Raw genomic sequence first — 27,836 nt, 5'->3', positions numbered from 1 at the left:
ATCTTCAGAGAGAAGGTCAAAAGCCATGATAATACCTCAGTTCATCTCTGAGAGTTAATAAAAGGAAGTAACTGATGTATTTGAAAACTTTTCCACTTATCTAAGACTATGACAAATGGTGAGGCTTTCAGGGTTTTGAAAGGGGCAAAATGAGGATTACACAGCATTTAGAGTGAAAGTCAGTGATTCTCCAGTGATTTTGCCCTCCTGTACAGAATACAGGACAGCCCTGTGTAATGTTTTTGTGTGTCTATAATATGCCTAAGTGCCTCACAGACCTGAAGTGTGAGTAGATGCATAGGTAGAGAAAGAAATTAGTATGGGAACAAGATGTTTTTTTGACAAGTTCTTGGTTCTATATAGTGTGAAAAATGTTAGTATGGGTTGACAGCTTATAGATGCTGTAGAATAGGTCAAAATTCCCTGTGACAGGAGGAGAGTGTGGTGGAGCAGGAGACAGGCATCAGTGTACAGTGAGTGGTTAGATTTGGGAAGGAAATAGTATAAAAAGTTTAAGGTCCCTTAGGAAGCACTACTTAACAATTATGTGATGTACTTTTTGTGGAAAACTCAAGATACTTTGAAGGGTTAGGGTAAATCTGATGTGGTTTGATAAATTCTGTAAAAAGATGTAAATTCTGTAAAGATGAACTATCCCCAAATCATATTACTGGTGTTTACACTGTCTCTCCTTTAGTTAAATTCATTTTCAAAGAAGTTGCACAAGAGGTACTATAAGGGCCAATGCCTACCAATCCTGTTATCTGTTAATAGATCATTTATTTCTTTCAGCTGCAAACCATCCCACTCTCCTAGCTATTTCTTTCCTCACTACTTCCAATGATTCACTAGTTTAAAATGACTGCTCCTGAGCCCTTCTTGCTGAGAGTTTTGTCTGAGGTATGAGCAAAGTAAGACCATTATGGTTGGACCCAGAAATCTGAATTAAAACATGATGGGAGAGCCAGACTTTGAAACTGCATCTTCAAAAATGCATTCATTAAACGTATTTGTGTAATAATGTGTGGAACAGTACACAGACATGCTTTCTAAACGGCCACCTGTCCTTGAAAGTGATATTGATGAGGCTATAAAATCCCAGGCATTTCAACCCCAAATTATGTGCCTGAGTGCAGGGACCCATTTCCGGTCTTTGATGATTCAGTCGAAGGGTGTTTAGGATGTAGTTAATTAGGACTGGAAGCATCAAGTGTGATGAGACAGGAGGTCTCTTCTAGTTGCTGTGTTGGCAGATAAAACAGTTTTTGAAGTCTGCTTGTCAGACACTTCTGTGAGTATCCAATTTAGAAACATATAATGTCCTTTACCTGCCTTTCAGTGGTTAATAAATATTTAGTAGCTACCTTTTGTGTTACTATCACATATTTAAAACAAACAAACCTGATTTGAAAGATGAAACCACAGGATTTATATTTCACTAAAATCATGCATTTATCTTAAAAAGTAGACCTAATTAAAGTGAATAATGTGGCACCATTTTAATGAATTCCTCAGTTTGGTTTAAGATCATACAAAGTAAACAAAGAAGCTTTTTAAAATATGAACTGCTGAAAGCTAAGGGGAACGGACAGAACTACCCTACTAAGTTCAGCATTTCAAGCTAGAGTAAGCTAAAGAAGCTTTTGATAGTGGATTAACACAGAGTCATAGATTTTTTTATTATATTTTATTGTAGTAATTTGACTTCAGTTCAATGCTTAGGGTTGAAAAAAAGTAGAATGGTTTATTTTCTCTTTCAGTGTATGAATAAAAATGAGGTATGAGATGATGAGAAGTACTGCTCCTAAAGTGCAGAAAGGCTTGGTGATGAGAAACGATCAATGTTATCTCTAAGTACTGAGTTCAACCATGTGTCCAGTAAACCAGTTAATTTTTAAATGCAAAATGTGGTTAGCTAAGCTTATTTGTGTCTCTGCAGCTTATTTATGTCTCTGTAGCATATAAAATAGCTTTGTTTAGTAGAGGATGAAAACACAAATTGGAGGTTAGAGCATAGAACAGAGGGAAGTATGATACAATGTGGATTGCAGTGGTAGTTGGTCAACATACGTAACTCAGATAGAAAACTGGATAAGGTCAGCAAAGAGTAACTGAAATGCTTTGTTGACTATTGTAAAAGAAAATTGGCAGCAAAACAGAAGTACTAAGCCAATTATTATTGGTGTGCAGATAGAATTTTACAGATTTACTGGAAATATGGCAAAGTAACAGGCAAGGATTAAATAGAAATATTACATTATATAAAGGAAGGGTGATGTGCAATTACAGTCAGCTGATTTGTGCTCATGTTTTTGGGCATGAGGGAAAAAATGCTGTTTAAATGGTAAAACCTAGGTATACCTGACCACTGGATGGCAGGTATTTCAGCATACAGTCTCTGAAGAAATGAGAAGTTGTGGTGTTTTCAGTGTTGTTCTGATAGACAGTAAAGCATTTCTGGTACATTTGGGGAACAAAAATTACTTTGGATAGAATGATCAGAAGTTGACTTGTGAACTGTGGAGATGAACAAAAAGTCTGTTAGGTCTGTACTCCACTCCAGTTCTGGGGTTTATTTATAAATCTTTTGTAATTGTATTTCAAAAAGGAAGTGCCTTGAGAAATTGAGAACAGAAAGCCATCTGTGTTGGAGCTTATGCACTAAACAAAGAGAAGGCAAATTCCCTCCCCTTTTGTCTTAAAAACTTCTGCCTGTAACTGATTTGTAAACAAAAAGGGAAAGATGGACAAGAAAGACTTCAGATATAACCATGTGAACTCAGAAAGGAAATTAAGAGTAAGTGTGAAGCATGAAAGAGGAGGAGGGCTGATCAGCAAAAATACTGTTTTGAAAGCCAAAATGTGCAGGTGAGTTAGAGCTCTCTTCTGTCAGCTCCACGTGTAGTAATGGGTGCTTCAGTTACCTGAAAATACAGAAAAATGAAGCAATCAAATTGACCCATGAGGACATCTTGGTTATTGAAGATAACAGTCCATGGCAAAACAAAACCTGTCTTAGGTGTTGGGAGAGAGGACAGAATGGAAGTTGGGGGAAAACACACTGGCTAATGGGAGGGAGCACATGGGAGTGAAAATTGCTGTTATCAGAAGATGACAGCTACACACTGGATGATAAACCTGCTAAACCTGCTGTTAGCATCCTAGCTTGGACATAAAAGCTGGGTCAGGAGACTCAATTTCCACATATCACACAGAGCTCAGGCTCACAATTGCATGTGCAGAAGAGATAGTCTTAATGACACTGGACGTGTCATTTCACAATATGAAATCAGCAGGAACAAAGATTATTCCCTGATGAAGGAAGGATTCACAGCCAGCAGCAGAATGTGCCCCTCTAGAAGGTTTTGATGCTGCCTCTGGAACACCACATGCATCTCTGATAATCCATCTCCAGAAAACATGAGCCTGAGCCTGAAGCAGGCTCAAAAACGACCTACTAAAATGAGCAGGGGGCTCAACAGCCTCTTTCAGGAGAAAAGGCTAAAAGGGTTTATACTGTTTAGCCTACTGAAGTAAATAAAGTAAATAAAGTAAAATAAATACATTAAGGCCTAAACAGGAGGACTGGAGAGGATAAAAAGTAGTCTTGATTTAAGATCCGTTCAAATAAAATCCAGCTGCAAATTATAAGTGTGCTCTTATCCACTGGAGGATTGAGCCTTTCAGGAGATTGTAGTTGGGGCAGAAGAAGTAGTTTTAAATGGATGCTATAAAATTTGTGAGAAGTATTGACATGTTCATGACATATTCCAGTGATGGTACTGGATTAAGTTTGATGAGACAAGAGAATCCTACCTGTCCTAGATTTTAACTAAAATCTTTAACTGCTTTTAAAAATGGGAAATAGTGGTTGTGTGCATTTTATTTTGATTTCAATTTCCATCTGATTATTAAAAAAAAAAAAAGGAAAAACCAAAAACTGATAAAATCATTCACCATTTTCTAGAAGAATAAAAAGATATATGAAATTAATAACCTGATTAGAAGCATTTAGACAGAGTTGTCTGGGAACATAAATATGTCATTTAAGAATAACCACAAAACTGTTTTCTGGGTTGAGCTTGTCATGGCAACCTACTGAGAGAAAAACCTTGCTTTTAGTTGATAATTTTTGTTTTCTCTTTTGGATGATCCATTTAGACGTTTCTGTGACCTTCACAGAATTACAGAATATACTGAGTTAGAAGGGACCACAAGGATCGTCAAGTCCAACCCTTAGCCCAGGACCATCCCCAGGAGTCACACCACGTGCCTGAGAGTACCATCCAAATGCTTCTTGAACTCTGTCAGGCTTGGTGCTGTGACCACTTCCCTGGGGAGCCTGTTCCAGTGCCCAACCACCCTCTGGGTGAAGAAACTTTTTCTAATGTCCAAGCTAAACTTTCCTGACACAACTTCAGGTCATTCCCTCCGGTCCTGTCACTGATCACCACAGAAAAGAGATCAGTCTCTGCCCCTCCTCTTCCCCTCCCCTCAGAGGTTAAACTGCAATGAGGTCTCCCCTCAGTCTCCTCTTCTCCAGGCTGAACAGACCAAGTGATCTCAGCTGCTCCTCATACAGCTTCCCCTCATAGCCCTTCACCATCTTTCTTGTCCTCCTTTGGACTCTCCTTAAGAGCTTAATATCTTTCTTATGTTGCAGTGACCAAAACTGCACAAAATATTCAAGGTGAGGCCACCCCAGTGCAGAGCAGAGCGGGACAATCCCCTCCCTCGCTTGGCTGATCGCCCCCAGGACAGGGTTGACCCTCCTGGCTGCCAGGGCACTGCTGACTCATATTCAGCTTGTCACTGACCAGGACCCCCAGGTCCTTTTCCAAGGCACTGCTTTCCAGCATCTCATTTCCCAGTCTGTACACACCTGCAGGGTTACCCCATCCCAGGTGCAGAATCCAGCACTTGCCCTTGTTGAACTTCATATGCTTGGTGATTGTCCAGTCCTCTAATTTGTCAAGGTCTCTCTGAGGGGTTCTTCCAGCACTTTGTCTAAATCATTTATGAAGATGTTGGAGAGCACAGGGCCTAAGATGGAGCCCCACTAGTGATAGGTGGCCAGTCTGATGTTACCCCATTCACTGTTATCCTCTGTTCTCAGCCTGTTCTCACCCACCACATGATATATTTATCCAGCTGTGTGCTGGACATTTTGTCCAGAAGGATACTGTGAGAGACAGTATTGAAAGCTTTACTGATATCCAAAAAGATTACATCAGCTGGCTTCCCTTGGTCAAGGAGGTGGATTACCCTGTCATAGAGGGAAATCAGGTTTGATAAGCAGGACTTTCCCCTCATGAAGCCATGGTGAAAGCAGCTTGACTCTAAAGAACAGATTCCAAGCATACGGTTTTCAAATTGTAACTCTAATCATTAAACATAAACAGTTCAGGTGATTGTTTTGTTTGCTTCCTTTTTAAACTTGTTTAATCTGCAATAATAAATAGTCCAGAAGCAAAACTGGATTTTACAATCATTGGGTTATTTTTCTTCTGCATGTTTTTAATAGCCAGTTTAATGTGACCTGATGTGATTTGCATCTGTTGAGGAGAGAGCTTGTATTTCATTTTAATGACTTTATTGGTAAATTCGACAATAGATAGATTAAATCTTGTTTAAAAATATGGGATGAGAATGGGCTTAATTTGAATCTTGATACCAACATCCCTTCTTCAGTATTGGCAAATTAAGTCAATCGTTGCCACTAATACTGTTCCAGGACTTTTTCACCCAAAACTGATAGACCACTGGAGAGCCAAATATAAAAAGATCCTCTCCAGAGGGAGAGTTTTACGAGGTCATGTATTGCTAGGACAAAAGATAATGGCTTTAAACTGAAAGAGGGCAGGTTTAGATTAGATATTAGGAAGAAATTATTTGCTGTGAAGGTGGCAAGGCACCAGAACAGGTTGTCCAGAGAAGTTATGGATGCCCCATCCCTGAAAGTGTTTAAGGCTAGGTTGGATGAGGGTTTGAACATTCTGCTCTAGTAGAAGGTGTCCCTGCCCATGGCAGAGGGGTTGAAACTAGATGGTCATTAAGGTCCCTTCCAACCCAAACCATTCTATGATTGCCTTGGTGATTTCTAAAGAGTACAGCAAAAGCTAAAAATAATAGAGAAAAAGCATGCATCCTAAATTTGTACATCAACATATGTCTGATTCACAGATTCAGGTCTTAGGCATTGTTTTCTAAATATTCAATAAACTAAGAATTTTTAAGTTGTTATTATTATCATCATCATCATTATCATCATTTTATTCATCATCATCATTATCTTTATTATTATTTGCCCTGCATTTTCCTAACTGCTGGTATGTGTGTTCTATGGCATTGCAGTAGTTTTTTCAGGGAAAATAAGAATCTTCATCCTTGCAGAGCTGATGTTTGCCTTTCACCTAACTATAGGTACTAATCCAAGGGAACAACTACTGCAGTAAATTTGTGCTTTTCAGTGGAACTTAAAACATTTGTGCCTTTGAGCTACAAAAAGTGCAAACAAAATTTTCAGATCATATCTCCTGTTTGACCTCCAGGCAAACCAGCCACCGTGTTTCATGCAAATTTTAGGTAAGGAATTCAGACAATCCATCACAGAGGACAGTCCACAGCCACATTAATCTGATTAGTCTGGATAAGTATCCTGAAAGGACTATACTCAAAAGTAAGTGGAGATACATCTTTGCTGTAAACAGATGCAGATGTTTATCTGCTCTCTTGTGTCCTTCTATATCAAGCAGCTTCTACATCAAATCTCTTTTTTGTGGTTATGATGTGGGTTACAAACCTGTAGTTGTGATTGATATTTTATTACTATTTATAATTTGTGTTAACCTTTTTCCAGGTACTGTAGAAATACAGTGCAAAAGAGGGAATGAGTTTTCCTTAACTAAGACAGGACTTGCTTATAGAGTCATAAGGAGGATAAGAGTGATAACAAAATAGATCTTGATTTTTACCTTTGTTTTCTTTTTATTTCTGCCCAATCATATATATGATTTCCATGCTTGTTTCCTTTCCATGCTTGTTCCAGAACCAAATGTCTGTCTGATGTCTCTGGTTTCTGGCTGAACTGCAGGTTGTCAAGCTAAGTGCTTCTGACTAAATTCCCTTAAAAACACTAGTACCATGCCTTGCCTTTTGTTCTGTTTCCTCTTCTTCCCAGCCTCCCCTGCCAGCACAGGCTTCATTTCCAACTTTGAGGGCAACTTGATTAGGTGTCTGCTGCAATGTCTTTATCCTGATTGACCTGAGTGCCTCTGCAGCATGACTTTGGTTGCTCCCAACCTTGAGAATGATGCAAAGGTGTCTGGAACAATTCTCCGTAGAGCTAGCATGTAGGGATCACTGCTTGTGCACTTGGGTTTCACTTGTCATGTGCTGATAAGTCATAGGTTTGGAATTATCAATAAAGGAAAGTCCTTAGCAGCTGCCTGAGAAATGCAGAGTGCTTAGAATTGAAAGTACTTCCAGAGCATTGCCATACCCTTGACAATTGGTTACTATGTGTAATTATAGCATAATGTAATTATTCCAGCAGTTATCTTTATCACTTTGTAGTGTAGGAAGAATTAAAATCTGCTGTGATGAATTTTTCAGCTGGAATAGCCATCTCTGTAAGCATACTACTGAGCAAGAAAAGCTGCAGTTGTGGTAGGATAAAACAGAGTGTTTATTCTCCCCACCCTTCTGCCTCCTCAAAGAGTTACTAATAGCTTACTTAAAAGCAGGTGCTTCATTTAATCTTGTCAGGGCTATTTTGCATCTATGTACAGAAGAAGGATGGCCTAAGACATATCAGTAACTGAGGAAGGGGTGATGTTAGTTTAGGGATAAGTCACAGTTACAGGAAATGGGGTAACACAGATTATCACTAGCATTTCAGTTTATCAGAGATACCTTGCAAAAATCCTTTGTCCAACATTGTGAGGCCAATTTATTAACTCACTGATCCCTGTCCATGTGTTTCTGAATAGTTTGTTTCCCTCATCCCTTTTGCTTTATTGATTTCATTGTCCAACATGCACTTTAAGAGTCAAATGTATGATGTCGTAATTATTTGTGGTGCCATAGTACCTGTGAGCCCCATACATTTAGGTTTTCTTCCCTGCCCCCTTCCTTCCCCACCGCATCCTCTACTCTGGTTTTAAAAGAGCAGTTTCAGACAGAGACTGTGCTCCCTTCACTCATACAGGTGAAGGCTCTGGCTTCTCTCCAACACAAGATGGCTCCTGAAGGGGTTTACAAGGACTGGTCAAGCACTCCCACCTTCCCTGTAGTGTTACCACTTGTTTGCCTCATTCAGTGCTTCTTAAGTTCAATTCACGCATTGATGTTCTTTCACAGTCACTAGGAAAAACTGAGTAAAGAAGATCCTCAGGGCTCAGGTAGAGTGTGTGTGTCTGTATATGTTCTTCCCTTTCCCCCGCCTTGTACTGTAATGTACAGGTTCAATACTGTACTAATCAGCATCTGGCTCAGTCTACTCCATCCAGTTGTTTCTCTTAATGCCAAGCCAGAGGTTGGAGGCATCTTCCAAGTGTTGAAAACATTGTCCCATTTCAGAGCTAATTTTGAAGACGAATGACTCTCCTGTTGTTGATGACAGAGCAAGCTGGCGATGGAACCCCAGTTGCTTATCAGGCCAGGAGGGGGCAACATGGGAAATCCAAAAGAGTGTCCAGAGGGACACCTTTCAGCTGGAAACTGAATTTAATGGATTTAAATTGGAATGATGTTTTGTTTTGCTTTGGAATGTAGTTGTCCAACAAAGGAGGGCCAAGGCACTGACACAATGTAGATCCTGTCTGCAGCAGCTTTTGACCAAGAGGTTTAGGCAGAGAAACTAAATTGTGAAGAGCAGAAATGGGTCTCTAGTGAATAAGGAAAGGCTACTGTTGGGAAGAATTACATGAGTGTAAATCCTAACAATTTGTGGTTTATACTGTCTTTATTTCTGCTTCTGAGCTAGAAATCTGGGAAAGTGGTTAGTGAGTTGAAACAGTGGGGGATCAAAGAACTGAATATTTGGAACAGAAGAGGAAGAAGTGAGAGCTGGGTGGTGCAGCAGGAATATCCAGTCAGATCATTTGCTTCTGTCTGAGTCACTGGAGGTTTGCAGGGTGATAGGGGAGTTCAGTATTAAATAGCTGTTTGGTTGACTGCTTTAAAACAAAAGGAAATTGGGTAAGAGAAGCAGGCAGTACATCAGCCTTCTCAGAGATAGGCTGTTCACAGCAGAGATTGGCAGCACTTGCAGGGCACTGAGATTAATGTGGTATGTAAAAAGAAGTATCTGAAGCAATATCTGAGGCAATAATTCATTATTTATTCAAAGCAGATGAGATACCATGAAAAATTAAGTGGAAGATGAATATGGAAGGATGCAAATCTTGGTAGGAAATCCAGCTGTAGTGCTTTGAACTCTTACTACCTTTGGGCTTCCTTGGTTATGTCCGCTGCTTTGCCAGCCCTAGGAAAGTCTGTGCAGCAATGTCTTTCAGTGTATTGGAACTATTGTCTGCTTAATGCCTCCCAAATTCTCTATTATGTGTGTTGTTTCTAATCTTCCATGTCTTCAGAAAGAAACAACTGAATTCCTTGAAGTATAGTTGTTTGACCCTTAAGTCTAAGCGAGTCTTTCAAGGAACATGGAAGTCTCCTTTGCCCCCAGACTAGAACCTGCACCTTACATCAGTGTTGGCATAAGAGCAATGACAGAGCAGTACCGGAATTACTCTGCCGTCTTTGCAGTTATCTATGCATAAAGCAACTGTGCTTAGCTAGCTAAAAAACTTGGAGAAACTGCCATATTTTCCTGAAGCAAAGGGAGATCTTGCCCTTAGTTATTCCAGCTCAGCAGGAGAAGGGCTTGGTTCAATGCTGCATCATGCAAAGCATAGGTGTTGGTTGAGTTCTGGTTTCAGGCATTGGTGATGATGGCAGGTGCTCAGAATACAGCAGGGCAATCAGGCTTTTGAAAGGGCTGCCCAGGGAAGTGGTGGATTCTCCATCCCTGGAGGTTTTTAAGATGAGACTGGGCGTGGCACTTAGTGCCATGGTCTAGTAACCACGGAGGTAGTGGATCAAGGGTTGGACTTGACGACCTCAGAGGTCCTTTCCAACCTGGCTGATTTTGTGACTCTATGATAAGAATTTGATTTTCAAGGTGAGTTGAAGACTGTTAGAGGTTAAGAGAAGACGTGGCTTGAAGCTGAACTTTACCTGATGCGAGTGAAATAAAACCCTCATCCCTGTTTCTCATGCCAATTTAATTTTTTGCAGAGATGCTTTTTTGAGAATACAAAACAAGAAGTTTGGGGAATGGAAGCCCTATGCAAATACATCAAACATCTTAATGTTGACTAATAACAGCAATCTGTCATACAAACATATGAAAATTGGCTGTGCTTCATTGGTAATGTTGATCAGACTGCATGGCAGTACCTTCTGTCACCAAAATGATTTACAGTAAGTGTGCAGATGTTATTTACAGTAACCTACTAATTCTTCTTGAGTGAGGGATTCTTTTTCTTCATGCACATGATAATCTTGGTTCCTTTAAAAATGAACTCTGTTCACTCTCAGACAAATTAATTAGAACAAATAAGTAGTTAATAAAAATGTCTGGTGCTATAGCACTATTTCAGTTATAATATTGGCTAAATTTTGGCTGAGCTTGCTAAGGAGTAAAGGAAAATGCTCTACTGTCAGAAGAGACGTGTTACTATCTTTTGCAAAATATACCGAACACAAAAGTTTTCCTTATTGATAAAGTCTTACCTAAATCTGTAGTGGTTCTCTTCTACTTCCATTCTAACAATATAGCAAACCACTTTACTTGTTTAATTGTAATTCAAATGAATTGATCACAGTGGGTTTAGGGTTTTTTTCAGTGAATCTATTTAAAAAATGTATTTTGCACTCCACTAAACTGCATTCAGATACCAATTTTGTTGTTAGACTGTCACATTCAAAAAACTATCTGATTGATTTAAATTTCGTTTGCGTTACATACATAGAAGAGTTGAAAAGAGTATCTAGGGTATAAAAGTATAGACCACATAAAATTCCTGGAAGTGTAACAGTTGTTCATGAAGGTTACATGAAGAAGGAAGTGTTACATAACTGTCTTCTTTTACTTAGTAATAATATAATTTAATAAAAAACGCCCAGCTTTTGCTTTAAATCTGCTGCAAAATCATTGTCACTGCATGTCTCCAATGTGATTCATTCAAATGAAAAAATAAGTGTGTCACATACTTCCTCTGTTGTGGTATTTTTATTTCTACTTGATGCAGCATGTAATTCTAGAGTGCTTGGTTTTTGAATTTCTAAAGGAAGCAAAAGCTTCTAAGATAGATAAAATGCGGATGCAGAATAGATGACTATTGCTACCTTTTTATGGTAACTTCTTTTTGTAAAAGAAAAAGATGGTAAAGAAACTAAGTATTTAAAGAATTTTAGTATATGAAAAACAGAGATGTACATGCATGGCTATGTCTTCAAAAATTGCGGAGAAGAGGGAGGTGTTTGCCTTAAGCAGTTGTTTATCTGATTAGGATTATGATCACTTTACATGTGTATACCATGATGGTTCTTGTGCTATAAATTGCTTCTTGAATGCTTATTCACTTATTTTCACAGTGCATGCTAAAAGTATTAATTAATTGCACACTTGCAGGACTGAGATGGAGAGAGACCAGACCTTGCAGGACTCAGAGAGAGACCAAAAGCAAAGGCTAACACACAGAGAAGCTAGGAGCCACTTAGTGCCCAAACATGACTTTGGGCACTGTGCTCTGACAGCTTGCCCAGGTCACACAAGATTCCCATGGCTTGAGTTGAGCTGAGTTGATGAATGTTGTCTCGGTGCCTTGATCTCAATACATTTCAGGCATTGGAACGGCCTGCCCAGAGAGGTGGTGGATTCACCATCCCTGGAGGTTTTTAAAAAGAGATTGGACATGGCCCTTAGTGCCATGATATAGTAATTGGAGTTGGATCAGGGGTTGGACTTGATGATCTTGGAGGTCTTTTCCAACCCAATCTATTCTATGATTCTATGATTCTGTGATTTCCTTTGTGAATCTTTGGGATGTGGATTATAGAACTGCAGGTTGCAATGCATAGTGAAGGTAGGGCATTGACTCCTGAGGCCGTGGGTGGACGACTACTAATAAGTCAGATATGGAATAAAAAGTATTGGGAGAGTTTTTGCTTGTATAAGGGAGAACTATCAAGTGTCTGAATGTACTGTAATCTGCTGATGTTTAGAATATGATCTGCAGCTTGAAAAGCAAAGCCTCTTAAATAATTTTTGTGGTCCAATTCAGGCACAGGATTGCCATCCCATTATGTAAGGAAAAGCACAATGAGTTCCTGAAAAAAGGAGAGCAGATCTAATGCCTTCTGTCAGTAGAGAAAAGCTGCTTTCTATATGCCACAGGTATTGCTTGTGTATTCTTTGGATGCTGGGGATTTTGAAACATGAGTCTGAAGGAAGATTGGGAAAGGGAGTGTAACTAGGCATCGCATGGACGGGGGAGATATGTAATGCCTGTGTGCAAGGTGGGACACAGCTGAATAAAAGACTTTAGGAAATATCAGGAGAAATACCTGGAGGGATCAGTTGTAGTGTGGTACATTTTTTTGCTGGAAAGAAGCAAAACCTCTGCAGCTTGAAAAATCTTTTAATCGAACTAAACACAACACTTGAGAGTGAGTGGGGAAAAACTTTTTCTTTAGAAAGATGGACAGGATAACTGAAAAGATTAATTTAATCTCTATGCTTTTTCACCTGTTTAGTGTATATATTACCTTCTCACAGCAAATTGAGCCCTGGAAAATGTTTAGAAAGAGTTTTCTTTGCAACTGTCCTCATAGCTTCAGAAGTGTCTAACAAATCTTTAGCAGAATGGGTTAAAGGGCAGTCACTAATGTTCACCATCACTTGAAACTGCTGTGCAGGGAGAGGCTTTTAAGTGGGAGAGTAAGGCATTGATTTGCTCATAGGGCTGTTCCGGGTCTGCTCAGTGCAGACATTGCCTTCCTTGCGGTGAACTAGGTCATTGGGAAAGCCTACCTAGCTATGAACCAGCTCATTGGCCTTCCAGGGGCAGTGGCAGTATTTTGATCTTTTTAGACTGTGAAACCCACCAAAAAAACCCAACCAAAAAACCCACAACAAACAAAACAAACAAACAACAAACAAAAAACCAAAACAGAGGCTGTCAGGCTGAATTTTGTTGCCCACTAAAGCTCGGTTATGTCCACTTCCATTTCCAATCACAGCATTGACTACAGTAGAGACATGACCATCATCTACAAACCCCAGATGGAAAAGAACCAAATATTTGGAAAACTTCCGAATTTAGGGGAGTATGTGTATCTGCATATATTGCTATCTCCATGTGGATGAGCTTCAGACCTACAATTCAGGCAAAGTTCAGTGAAAATAATATGTGTGGAAGGCTTGCTTGAGCTGAAATAAAAAATTAAAATTACCCCTTAAAAATGTGCACATATAGCCTTGCTGAGTTTCTGATACATATTCTCACAGCTTTTTGAAGCTGTAAGCTTTTTTCAGATCTCTGATCAAAATGCACAAGCAGGTCTTGATATCTTTTTTTCTTTTCTTTCTAACAGCAGTATTTTAAAATAAAGAACGGGCAGGACGAAAGAAAGCAGAATAGGAGAAACTCACAGATGTAATTATGTGTTAGAATAGTATGTTATGGAAATTTTATATTGTGCCTTACTGTCCTGAGTATTGGTATCAATGAATGCTAGGTCAGGTTCACACAGCTCTCGTGTTAGCCTGTATAGCTGATGGGAAGCTCAAAACACAGTCAAATGTTCTGGAGCCTTTGTCTAGGCAGCAGTCAAGGAAATAACTTGTCTTGCATCCCGATAGTCTGTTAGGCCAGTCTGCCCTTGTGTGTGCACCCAGCTCCTTTTGACACTGGCATTCATGTTTTGGCACAGTATGTAACTCTACTTTTTTTGCTGCATTTAGCTCCTACAAATCTGTTACAGCTCTTTGCACAGAAGGCTGTGCCTTGCATTTTGAATTACCAATGTGTCCTGACAGTTCCATTGCTCTTTGTCGACAGCAGATGCAGGAGGCCAAATTCTAGTCTCAGTCACATTGAGGAAGATTATGGGTGATGATATTTCATGTAGATGTCAGTTCAAGGTATTTCACTTCAGGCATACAGCATTAAAAAACACCAGAGTGGGGCCTCTGCTTTCTGGAGGTGGGCATTCTGTGATTCTGTGATATATCACCTAAAGTATAACCTCTCCAGTGGACTGTGACTGATCAGAGCTCACAGTATGGTTATTGGAGTGGGTCCTGAACAGACCCTGTTAGAACAAGACAACTATATAGTTTGTAGTGTTTGTATCTATTATGTTGTGTTAGCTTGTTTTTGGCAGGGATCACAGCTATCGATAAGAAAAGCTAGAAATGTTGACTTCAGAGATCACTGTTCCTATGTAATGCAAAGGAATATCCTACTAGGAGATACCTGGAGTATACTAGTGTAAAATTTCTTATGGCAAAGCTCTGTATTACTTGTAGAGTAATTGCTGTTAGTTGGCTACACACTTTTTATTTGGTTTGATGTCATATTTTTCACCCATTCAGAACTTGAAACATTTCACATGTGTAATGGAAATATTTTCAGTACAGTAAGCTTGGATATTCTGATATCTAGTTGAACTGAGTAGTTGTTTATATATCATGTGGAAAAGAGAGATGGGGAGAAGGATGTACAGTCCAATTCCAAGTGTTCGGTTTTTAAACCTGCAACCTCTGCCTATTGAAATGCATTGAAAGATAAAACTGGTTTCCTGTTTACCAAATAATTAAATGCTCTCAGATCTAAAGACTGAATGTTTATTCAGCAATCTCACTTTCAGTTGAAGCCCTCCACAAATAAAAAATGCAGCAGCTGCGTGAATATGATGCGTGACCTTTTATTATTCAAGAATCTACCTCAATTATGTAGAAATATGGCAAATAACCTGAATTTCACTTGGAAATGTGTTTGTACTCAGTGGAACACTTGGTAGTGGTGAAGTCAGAACTGCTGTCCTGGGCTGTGGTTTGATTCCCAAGCTTTCCATTATGTCTGTCAGAATGTCAGCATTTCAATTATTTCTGTTCATTGCTCCCAGATGATTGGTGATCTTTGGCAGAAATTAATTGTAAAGATGAGTGGTGGTAGTTGCTACTGTTGTTATTATAATTATTATAATTACTACAATTATTATTATTTATTTCCATTGCTGTGACCTTCGCAGTATCACTTGTTAAAATATGGAACAATTTAATTTTATTTTGAATTCATGAAACCTGTTTTCACTGGTCTACATTAAGGTTAGGCATTTGCAAAACCTACCTGGTCTTAAAATTCTTGGACCCATAAAGCTCTCTTCAGTACAGAAGTCTATAGCTAAATGAATGTGCCTTTGAGTTTGGCAAGCTTTACAACATTTTTACTTCTGACATGAATCTGTTGAGGTATGGCTAGGAACTTTCCTCCAATTACTTCCCAAAAGCAACATCTCTTTTATCACAGAATCACAGAATATGCTGAATTGGAAGGGACCCACAAGGGTCATTAAGTCCAAGCCTTAGCTTTGCACAGGGCCATCCCCAAGAGTCACACCATGTGCCTGAGAGTATCATCCAAATGCTTTTTGAACTCTGTCAGGCTTGATGCTGTGACCACTTCCCTGGGGAGCCTGTTCCAGCACTCAACCACCCTCTGGGGGAAGAACCTTTTTCTAATATCCAACATAAACCTTCCCTGACACAACTTCAGGCTATTCCCTTGGGTCCTCTCACTGGTCACCATAGAGAAGAGATCAGTGCCTGCCCCTCCTCTTTCCCTCACGAGGAAGTTGTAATTGCAGTGAGGTTTCCCCTCAATCTCTACTTCTCCAGGCTGAACAGACCAAGTGACCTCAGCCACTCCTCATTTATGTGTTAACTTTCTGCCTGTAGTTAACATGGAGTATGTATGGATAACAAAAACTATTTGCTTCATTCTTCATTACTGTTTCTGATATCTTATAAATATATAAGCAGGATGTAGACCTGGTATAGCAATGTGGGCATATCCCCTGTTTTCAGCAATGTAAACCTCCTGCTTTCTCAGGCACCAGTACATATTAGAAATGTTATATAAACTGCCTGTCCCAGATGATTTACCTGGAGAAAGCAAAGGAAACATCCATAAATTTAAATTAGTCGTTTCCTTCATAGAGGAGGAGAAATATGAATGGAAAGAAAAACTGAAGGAGGAAGAAGAGGGGACAGCATATCATTTAAAATGTTGAACACAGAAGCTGATCTGCATTGTGCTAAGGATACATGTAGTCTAGCATTCTCCTTTTGATCTATATAAGATGATCTTGAAAGTATGGGGTATTGTAAATAATGAATAAATTCTCCCTACAGAAAGTTTCTTCTATTCCTTGTGACATACAGCTCTTACACTGAGGCTGCGAGCTTTTAGAAAGTGAATAATAACAGAACAATAAGAAGGGGAAAAAGAGTATTATCAGGCACATACCTAACCAAGTTAGAACTTAATACAAAAATTATAGGCAGGCAACAGTTTATAAGAAAACTAACAAGCATTGGGATGTAATCAGTGACTTTCCTGAAGGATCAGTGGTATTAGTCTTGCTATTTTCATTATTATCCCGATTAAAAAAAAAAAAAAGGAGCTACTAAATTGTATTGATAGCACAAAATTCGAAGTTTTATACACAATAGGAGGATATTTCTCTTTTCAATTTGCTGCCTTTACTCTTTGTACTCATGTTGTACATGTAGATAGTTGTGTAAGAAAGTACCCTTTCTTTTTGCACTTAGCACACATTTGGGGTCTGGTCTCAATTAATTCTGTCCAGTAATCAATATCTGAAATGCAGCTCACTCTCACAATCCCAATTCGTTTCAGAGCAATTACATATCTCTGAGACTAAAGACATACTGGTAGATACTAGCTAAGGAACAAGGATTCTGTTGCATAAAGCCTGTCTGAATGCAAGAGAGAGGGACTAGTTGCACTGATCATATGTACTCAAATAAAATTTATGATTAGAAATGCCTCACAGGGAATTTTATACCATTCAGGTTAACATCTTTTTTGCTATTTATAGAAAATATAGAAATATAGAAAATGGCATTTTTCACAGTTGTGATGCTCTTGGATCTGTGGGCTGCTGACAAAGGATCATGTTAAGATAGTGTTTAGGATGTCTAAAATTTATCAGCCCAGGTCCCTGAAAACACCTCAGTACATGCCTTGCTGTTTCCTCCTTGTTTTTCTTACCTTGAGATGATCTTGAGAATTGGCAATTAGTCTGGAAACTGAAGTCAATTCAGATACAGTGTCTGCTTATTAACTTCAGTTCTTTGTAGTGTTTGTCATCTTATGTGATAAAAAGCAAAAGTTGTTAACCTGAAGCCCTTTTAATGTAAGAAGAAGAAAAAAAAAAAAAAAAGAACAACAACCAAAAAAAACCACAAAACCCAAAACCAAAACCTGTTCAGTTACTATCCATAAAGCAGTGTGGGATATTTGATGTGTAGATGGCCTCTCTCACTCCCTCCCACCTCAGACGAATGAATGTCAAGGAATAACTGCATGCCCTATTTCTTCAGCTTTGTGGGCATAGGATTGGTGGTTGGGCAGCTTTTCTGCTTCATGCGTTATTTCAGGAAAGTGCTTGACTCTTATTTGCATTGTCAATGGTGCAAGTGCCTAAGATAGTATTAATTTTAATATGTGCTTAAGTATAATTACCACATTTTTGAAAATTATACAGTTCTTGGTATTGGTTCAAAGCGTGTCCAAGTCAACAAAAAAAGACTCTTATTTACATTACTGGGTAGTGGCTTATGCTGTCTACAATCAGCAGTACATGTTTCCCTTCTGTCAGAGACCGATGCAATTCCAGAACTCTGATTTCCCTTACACCAGCTACCTCATATCTTCTTCCATAAATACACACAGATAGAGTAGCTATTCCTGTTTCCAAGTTATTTTCCAAGAAAAGCAAGGTGCTGTAATCAGCCTCATCAATAGGTTGAGATCCAAAGGGCTTAATCAGCTTGATAGACAAAAGCTTTTCACGGTGCTGATTACAGAGGGAGCCTGACCATCAATTAAAATTTCTCTCTCTGAACCTTTGTTTTTCAGTCAAGGAAGAGAACATAAGGGAAATTTCAGAGAAGATCCAAAAATAGCAGGTGGCTGTCACTGCTGTGCTGTGCTCATTTTTAATCATCCAATTGGAAAAATAACATGTTTGGGTTGCACAGGGATGCACAAAAGTAGGTCCACTGTTTAAATGCCAGAAATGGGTATGAAAAAATATGGGTTGTTGAGACTTCGACTCCTGACAGACCTTTCTCATGCAACATTCTCACCTTTCTTTCTACTTGGTTATTTTAAAGTTTTAGAAGATGTTAGTGGCCTTCTAATAGAGGTGTTTCAGTGACTGCACTTTCTGACCCATGGGTTAGTATTCAAGATGTTTGCTTTCGTTCACCAGACTTAATACATCAGAAGAATTTGCTCCATTACAGATAAATACTGGGAATTTTCCCAGCAAATGACTGTTAACTGTACTGTTTGGTTTTTGTTTTGTTGTGGGTTTTGTTGTTTTGGGCTTTTCTAATCTTGGGGCTTTTTTGCTTGGGTTTGATTTTTTGGATTTAGAAACCTTCAGTTTTCTGCTCTTCAGTTTCTATTAGGTAGCAAAGAAGGCATGTTGACTTTCTTTCTTAGGTATTGGTCAGATACCAACTAAACATACTCATATTTTGTCCATTTTAAGTAATTGCTGCGATTTCATGAGCAATAGACTTTTCTTTTGAAAGGGAGCAACCTAATTAATGCAGAAGAACTCTTTCATCGCTATTATCTCAACATAAAATGTATGGTATCAAAAAAACTACTCTCCACCAGAAGCCACATGCTGCCTCACTAAAAACAAAAACAGGAAACATTTTATTTACTTTGAAAAAGATTGTATGAAAGTGGGGGAAGGGAGGAGAGGTTGCAGCTGTTGCAGTCAAAATTTCAACTACAGAGCTCTTTTTTTTTTTTTTTAACACTTGTCAAATTTGACAAGTTCTGGGTTGCAGAACTATGCATATGTTTACATATATTAACTGTTTTTGTTTCCTGCCACCAGGTAGTGCTTGTTTAATAAATCAAGTTATGTTATATAAGGTTAGAATTGATGGTCAAACCTGAACATTTTTGATTTATTTCTCAATAATGGTGCTTTTCACTGGAATATGAGTTTCAGTTATTTGGCTTCTGGTGCATATACTTCAACATGATTAATAACTTATTTTAGTCAATCTGAATGGCAGTGTCACTTGATGTGCAATTGGATGAGTCAAAACATTGTCGACCCCAGAACTGAGGGCCAAGCAATCTGTACACAATTAACTTGGTGCTGATGCCAAGCAGTCAGCCAAATTTGAGTCCAAAGACTGAAAGAAAACACATTTCACGTAATTAAATATTTTTGGCTATTTAAATATCCAAAATAATTTTCACCAATTACACATATTCGTTTTGTTCTCCACTACAAAAATGAAAAGACAATCCATGCAAATTAAGCTGATCTAAAGAGAAGCCGTTTGATACTTGTTATTCAACAGTATTTGAAATTCCCCAAAGAAATCAGTGAACTTAACTTCTTTGCTTTCCTTACTTGCATCATACTCACAAAATGCTAAAGGCTTCAGTTCACAAGTTTCCTGCTGGTTGTAATTCATAGACATAAACCAGCTCCGTTAGTTTGGTGCCATCATCCTAAATCAGTCTTCAGAAATTTACTACCAATAGGAAATCTGTGCAGCTTTTATGGTTATCAGTAGCTCAAGTTAGAGGTTCTTGTTCTGTCTGTCTCTCTACAATCCTGTCTCTTTAAATATTTACAGAAATCTCATGTGACATTCCAGCCTGGCTCATATTTATCCCATACTAGACTTGATTTCAATTCTGGTAGACTTGTTTTGAATCAACTGTGGAACACTGGGCGAACGATAAAGATAGCCATTCTCTGCGTTACTGCTATTTCTGCAAAACATGTTTCCCAAAATAATTTTTTCTTTCTGATGCTGATTGAATGCTCTGGTCTCACAACACCGCCCTCCTATTACAGATGAATAGATGTCTGTCATCTGTTAATCTTGTTTGGTTATGCATCCATATCCTTTTTCTCTTTGCTAGGCCTTGTCCAAGACCTGCAGTCAGATCCTGTCATTCATTTCTGTTCACCATTCTGTATAGAACAGCATCTCTTGCTTGCATCCATGTCTGCTTTTCCCTAGAGTTGCTTTTCAATATAAATTCCATGGAGTGCAATTCAGAATGTAAATACTTGTCTGCACATTTGGGTATGAAAATGTTCAAGGCTTCAAAATGTTCAGATATCTGAGATAGTATAAGAAGAATGTGGAAGAGTTCTCTGAGTGGGCCAAAGAGCTAGAGGATACCAGAGAGGCAAAATGAAATTCCCTAGGACCAGAAATTAAAAGGAAGAGAGAACTAGGAACCCTCTGCCTCCTTACTGTTAATTGACTTCTTCAGGCTCTTGGAGGTGGAAATACTGCATGCCAATAGAGCACAAGTGAAGGAAATGCATTTTAGGGAAGTCTAGAGCACATGATGTGTGAGAAAAGGCTGAAGTCAACTGGTTTGTTCAACCTCCAGAAAAAAAGGTGAACAGCAGATTGTATTGCTGTCAAACTTCCTAATGGGTTGGGCAGAGAGGAAATAGAAAGGAACTCTTCTTTAAATTAAGTAGGGACAGGAAAAGAAGCAACAACCCCAATTTGCAATACAGGAGATCCCAGTGAAAGACACTGGGAAAGAAAATTTCACAACAAGAGTGGCCAAGCCCAGAGAATTGGAGTCTCCATCTTGGAAGGTGCTAAACCTGGACTGGAAAGGGCTTCGAGCAACCTGAGCAAATCTGTCCTACTCTGAGCAAGAGGTTGGACCAGGTGACTTTGAAAAGTCTCTTCCAACTAAAATAGTGCTGACAATCTATAGCTCTTACTTAGTTGGTCAGTGAGATATTAGGATAGAGTGGGTGCATTACTGTTTGGGTAGGTGAAATCTAGGGGAAGGAGCATGTTTAGAGATAACATTAGTTTATAGAGGTTTCTTAAACTTTATTTGTCTGTGCTGTGATTTTGAGAGGCTCTATAGGCTGTCTCCTTTCTTCTCTTTTAACATGAGAATATCTGTCTTTCCTGTGTCTGCCGTTAACACTATACGTAAGTACATCTGTTTGAGACAGATGCATCAAAATTGAGCCTCAGCGCTCAGGAATTGTTAGATGACTGAACTGAATGTCACTGTTGCACTCTGTGAGCACAGTCAGATACAGGCTTCAAAAAATAGCCTGGAATAGCTTGCTGTATGAAGATCTTGGAGATAGAGTACACATTAGGATATTTTATGTATTGTAATTATGTTCTCATACTCAGAAATAAGAGAAAGAGCAAGCATAACTTTCTCTTAATAAAAGGTTAAGAAGAACATGGGAGAGTGGACAACTACACACTGCTTTCTGCAAACACACAACGTGCTGCGATGTGTAACATTTCTAAAAATGGGAGAAATGCTGAAATGTTCAGATTGACATTTCAGCGCCTGTCTAAATTCAGTGTCTGTCTGAAATATAGGGTTCAATAATCCTATTATGTGTGTCTGACACACTCCTCCTTCTTTAGCAATGTGCCTCCCATAGCTGCTATAATAAGACGGAACAACCAAAGCCTAATATTGTGTGCCTCATCCTATCATTCAGCAAAGCTATGTCGTCATCAGATGCAATCTATTGTTTTCATTCCTGCTGTGTGGTATTGATTTTTCTAACCTTTCCTAATGTTAAATTTGTTTGGCTTTTTAACTTTCTTACGAAAGGTTAATGTTATTAAGTTGAGCAGGTATCTATAAAACTACAAGCATTATTGCCTATCTTGCCATTGTTATACTGTTCTTTCATTAAACTCTGGCTGCAGTGGATAGCTCTGTCTTGAAGATTTTTGTCATTCCAGAATAATACAGTGAAGGTTGAAAAGAACTGCATTACGATTGTCATCCAACTTCGTGGCATAAAATATTGGATTTGATATATCAGGAGCAACAGATTTATCTGAAGCTCTTATACCACGAGTGAACATGAACTGCATAGACATTAATTCCAACAAGGCTGTGATGAGGGCACAGGATGATGCTGCTTGTCCCTACCTCCAGTTCGGTCTGACCATACCAATCTCTTTGGCATTGTGACAAAAAGAGCAATTCTAAAATCTCTGCCTATTCCAGAACTGGTTATCTGTTTGATGAGGAAAGACAATGAGAAATTACAGTTTAATTGGAAGGAAGTTGTGGATTTAATGGTAACACTCTATCAACATTTTTTGATATGATGATCTACAACAGTACTGGTATAAAAGCATCCAGGCAGTGAATAAGCAGTTTCAGGATACCCCTCTTAAGCCACAGTACCTTCTTGGTATCAATATCATGGGTATAGTAACCTGCCTTTAATGAATTGTGCATTTGACATCCCATTCACATATTTAAACTGGGCTTCTGTGATGGGTATTTGAGGCCTTTTATTGTGACTATGCAGAAAACACAGTAGCAGGTCTGAACACATGTCTTCTTGTGTGGTACATCACAAGCTTTCTTCTGGACTGTGGAAAATGACCTTCAGTGCTCTCCAACCACCATGCTAATGTTATCTTGCCTTGGTAGTACCTTGTAGTTGCTTTAGAATATTTTTCTTATCAAAGAACATACTGAGAAGCTGGGCAAGAACTGAACTCAAGTGAAATGTTCTTAATAGGAACATAAAATAATAAATAATAAAATAATTTAAGCTGGTTTAGATCATCACTTTAAAAAAAAATAACAAAGACAGAACTTGACACTTGGGTCTTCTGTGGGTGGAAAGCAGAATTGCATCATACCTGCAGTTGCCAAAACCTGCCTGTTCAAGGAGATCAGGCTTGTTAGTGACTGCAGTAGTATTTCAAAGTACTGAGAGAGAGTGGTGGTTAAATCTTTTATTTATAAATTGGTACCTATTAAACGCTTACTTCTGCCAATGCTGTGAAGCCAGGGAATGGCCCTGGCAAAAGACAAAAAGCCTTCCTTCTCTACTGCCAGTTTAAGAGCTGGTAACTGAGGTTGTGTTTCTTCTCCCATGCTCAGCAGTAGCTGTCCCTGCCACTGATTTACTCTCTATCTGTCACATTCTCATGCTGTTCAGCAGCTGTCTGAGAAAGACTGAGGAGGTTCTGTCTCTTCAAAGATCTCACAGCTTGGTCTCTCTTCCTTCTATCAGTGCTAATATTGAGACTGTCTGAGAGCACCCCATCCTTAGTGAATGAAACATCTTTTCATTTAGAGTGGCTTTGCTTAACAAATTGCCTTCAGTGGTTTTCAGATCCAACTGTGAGCTTTCTGGGTCGGCCTGAACACCCGTATACCTTTCCTGGGCTCTCTTGGTGTCTCTGGCTGGTGTTGCCAAACTCACATGTTCATTATAGCCTCCAGATGGCTTGTGTCCCTTCTTCTCCTGCCAGTTTTACCTTTTGCCTTCCCTAGTGAAGAGTGGAGATGTGACAGCTCTTCACATTGTTTCATGCTTAGCACTGAGTCCACGATCCGACTACATTTTCCCTAACCCTTTTGTGGGGGCAGCAGCGTCACTTCTGCAGTGGAGGTCTCTGATTACATGTGCTCTTGCAGCAATATGATTCTTCATCCAGGCAAGCCTGAAAAGATATTTAGGGCAATATCAGGTATCAGAAAGGCTATTACTTTTGACCATATTTCCTTTCAGAAGTTTTTGAAGAGGGAGGAGAAGAGGTATAATAAAAAACCATGTCATTATCTTCTCCTCCCTTACCTCATCTACTTCATCCAAATGCAGCCCCTTCTGCATTATGGCTTTATTTGTTTTTATATGCATTCTGACTGTGTGGGGAAGCATCTCAGTGATAGCGTATGTCTTCCTATTGGAGGCTCGTGACATTGTTGCATGAAATTCACTAAACCCCAAGGATCCACTAATCTGGGAAGTTTTGTCATCTGTACCTTTATTTTCACCACTAATGTAAAGGTAGCTTCAACAATTTGGTGTTGGTTGTTGGTTGTTTTGTTTGTTTGTTTGGGGGGTGGTTTGGTTTTTTTCATTTTGTTTTTGGTTTATGGGGTTTGTTTGGATTCGGTTGGGTTTTTTTGATGTAACAAAATAATACACTTTATAAGCACAGGCACATGTACAAAGGTTATATAGTCTGAATGCTTTTCTCCTATCAGTTCTTATTGTGTATAGCAGAAACTTAAAATATGTCAGGTAAGACAAAGCTAAGAGGCTTTTAAGGGAACCTTGTAGTGGTAGGAAAGGGAACCTCTAAATGCAGCGTGTATGGTTTTTATTTTAATTTACAATGCTTTACTTGGTATTTTGCATCCTTTTAACCTCTTTGAATAGTGACTTTATGTGGTAGATGCACTCCTTACTCAGCTTTTTATCAGAGACTTAGGAATTGCTTTAGTTCTCAATTAAGAAATCTGAACTCCTGCTCTCCCCTTACTTTAACATGCTCTCATCCATAATACCCCACTGCCAGGAAATAATTTTTGGATCACTGCAAATTAACTACTAGAACTGCACTGGGTCTGGAAGCTTGAACACTTTTGCGTGCTTACTTTTATACACATTTGAATATAGGTAGCAGCACCAGAGATAACAGTCATTTTCATGGAAGTTACTGATCACCCAGGACTTGCTACCCCAGAACTTGCTCATCCAGCAAAGCATCATAAAACATGTTTGTCCAAAGGCACAAATGTACTCAATTGGTTTTGAATATCTACTCCTGTACCCATCAAACTGCTGTTTCATAGTAATTTGTTAAGCTGGGACCTACAGTCTTTGGGCTCTGTAAGGCTAATAGTCTTTTACTTAATTCTACATCTCCATGCAGAGACTCTGAGTTATTGACTGCAGTTAATGTCACCAAAGACATCATTAGTTCTCAAAATTGAAAAATGATTGACTTTTTTTTCCTCTCTCTATTTTTACGGCTTTCTTCACTAGGGATGTGAGTTAATTGAGACCATGGATCAGGACCTCACAGATTTCACCAAGTGCCTTCAGATACTCCAGAAAAAGATAGAGAAGAAGGGACTCCAGGTAAAGACAACAAATCTTTTGTCTCTGGTTCTTAGTAATGACTCTTTCTCTCAACGTATTTAGGTTTGTCTTAAAAGTTTGCACTGAAATGTAACTAGTTTCTGTACCCTTGCCATTCTGCAGTTTTGCCATAATTTACTGCACACCTTGTAAGCATTGATGCTTCTGCTAAAAGGATTTACAAAGTATATCAATGAACAAGTGTTGGCTTTCTTAAAAGGCAGCTTGTATTGATTTCTGTTAATGAACTACTCAAAGTACAGAAGAGTTGTTGTGGTTGGTGTTCAAAGAAGGAGTCTCACTTTGGCATGTAAATACGTTTTCAAGACTTGGCACGCTAAGCATTGGTGTTCATTTCCTTTCTCTCCCCATCCAAAGGTGAGATGGAGAGAGGGAATCTTATCCTGCCCGTATTACATATGGTAAGCAATACCTCCTTCTGCAAACAGTTCCCCTGGAATCAAAGGGAACCTTTGTGGAGCAAACAGTGCACTAAACTTAAAAGGAGCCATATGGAGTTGTCAGCAGCTCATTTCACTTGAAAGGCAAGGAAGGCAACGTTCCAGCTCCCCTTCCACAGTTTAGTTTTGGAGGCCCTCTTGTTTTGTCTCTCTGGGATGAAAAGTTAAAATTTCTTAGGAATTTCAAATGTGGTGGGTCACTGGCAGATGTGCTCTTGGAATTGCTGTCCTTTTGTCCCAATGGAACAGTCATTCATAAGGGGTGACCTCTCTCTTCTGCTCTTCACCTGTGGGTGAAGAGAGGAAACAGCTGCTGCATCCTCTTACCTAAAGTGAGGGCAAGAGACATGTAAGAAAATTGAAACAGCACAACATGGAAGGGTATGTGTAAACCTCCTTTTTTCCCATTTTCATTGTAGCAGGATAAGAAAGTTGTCTGATTTTCTGAGATCACCGTACTCCAACAAAGCAGCAAGGGATGGAAATGCTGATACACCTCTGTCTTTCTTCTTTCTTCACTCCAGGCTGATAAAAAATTAGCCAGTTTTTGCTTAAACTATTTTGAAATGTCATGTTCTTCTAAAGGAAATAACTTCCATGGGACATTTTGGAGTGCTGTTGCACAATGCCCGTCTGCAGATGCATCTCAATGCATACTGTTGTTCATCAGAGTTATTTTCCCCATCGGTATAGACAGAGATGGCAGGGTTTCACCATGTACTTCTCTTATCTGTTTGGCTGTGAGCCAGGAAACTCTTTATATGATAGTTTATTTTCTTTTCCCCTATAATTTATCATCACAAGGGTTCAGAGGTGTGTCTTCCCATCCAGAATGGGAATGATAATAAGTGCCATTGGAACAGATGAGCACCCATGCCTAGGATTTTTTTGAATTTGGCAAGTAAGGTGATTTCTTCTTAACAGAAATACCCTTAGAATAAAGGAGAACTTGAGTGTTTCCTGGATTTTGTTCATTATCAAATCCCAGCTATTATTTTAGAGGGAATTTTTTTAAGCTATCACAACATGTTTTATAATTAATAATCAATGTGTGATTAAAATAAGAGCAATGGGAACATGACAGCTACAGATGTGTTTCAACAAGAAGTAGTCTGTTTGTAAAAGTTTGAGTTCTTTGACCACTCTCATGGTAAAGCCATGTTGAGTTGCCTAAAGGATACTGCATTGTAATGCGGGATGATATTTTCCAGAGGAGAAGCCAGAGTGTCATTGCAGTAATGCACCAAACCTGAGATTTCCATTCAGTTATGTTTTCATGCTGTTACATGTAAGAGATGTGCTTTAAATACAATGAGTTTTTCAGAGGCGTAAAAAGTAGCACAGATAATTTTCTAAAACTAAGTACCATGTTCATTAAATCCTGGCTGCTTCTTGTTTACAGTGTCTGTTCCAACAAACATAATAAGATGCTATCAGCTGATTAATGCATACTAGCTAAAGCATTGAGGATTTCTATTTTTGGTCTTCTGTATTCTCTGATATAAGGTCATTGACTCAGGCAGATAATATGTGAAACTTAAACAAATGGAAGACAAAACTGTATCACAGCTGTATAAATTACAAGTTTGGTTTCCAATTTACTCTTTGTTCATAAGCATTGGATATAATTTGTTAGTAGGTGATCAGTGGTTCTTCAGAATGTCCTTGTAGTGCAATACGTAGCTTGACGTCTGGTTTCCCAATAACACAGAGATTCTGAGCACTTGCAAAATACACTGTCCTCAGTTTATGGATGCAACCTCTTGACTCCTCTGAAACTCTAGCCACTTTATATACTTAAATTTGCACTTAATTTAGGGGCTTTTTAATGGTAACATTCTGCCATAAAAAATGTCAAGTGGTAAGAAAACAGCTGTCACTGAATTCTGTGTTCACCTGGGAATCACATACAGCTCATAAGAAAAGAAAGTCCAGGGTCTGAAAAGAAGAACTGGATAAATAAGAGGTTCTTCATCTGCATGTAGTTTTTTTAATCTCAAGTACAAAATTGCATGTCACAAAGTGGAATTTTTTTCCTCCTGGGAAAAATATAATAAAAGCTTTCCTTTTAACTGAGAGCATTAACTA

The 27,836-nt window shown here is 38.8% G+C and overlaps 1 protein-coding gene across 2 annotated transcripts in view; it reads left to right on the top strand.

Annotated features, from left to right (window-relative positions):
* Positions 1–27,836, top strand: part of TPK1 (thiamin pyrophosphokinase 1) — a 291,157-nt gene that overhangs the window by 149,144 nt on the left and 114,177 nt on the right. For both annotated transcript variants that reach the window (XM_050317999.1, XM_050317989.1), the window contains one exon: positions 25,192–25,287. In XM_050317999.1, coding sequence (XP_050173956.1) covers positions 25,192–25,287 — 96 coding nt within the window. The remainder of the gene's footprint in view (positions 1–25,191; positions 25,288–27,836) is intronic.

Source organism: Myiozetetes cayanensis, unplaced genomic scaffold (genome assembly GCF_022539395.1).
Source record: "Myiozetetes cayanensis isolate MyiCay16 unplaced genomic scaffold, myiCay2020 scf1, whole genome shotgun sequence".
In the NCBI taxonomy this organism is placed as follows: Eukaryota; Metazoa; Chordata; class Aves; order Passeriformes; family Tyrannidae; genus Myiozetetes; species Myiozetetes cayanensis.
This window is presented reverse-complemented; position numbering and strand designations above follow the sequence as displayed.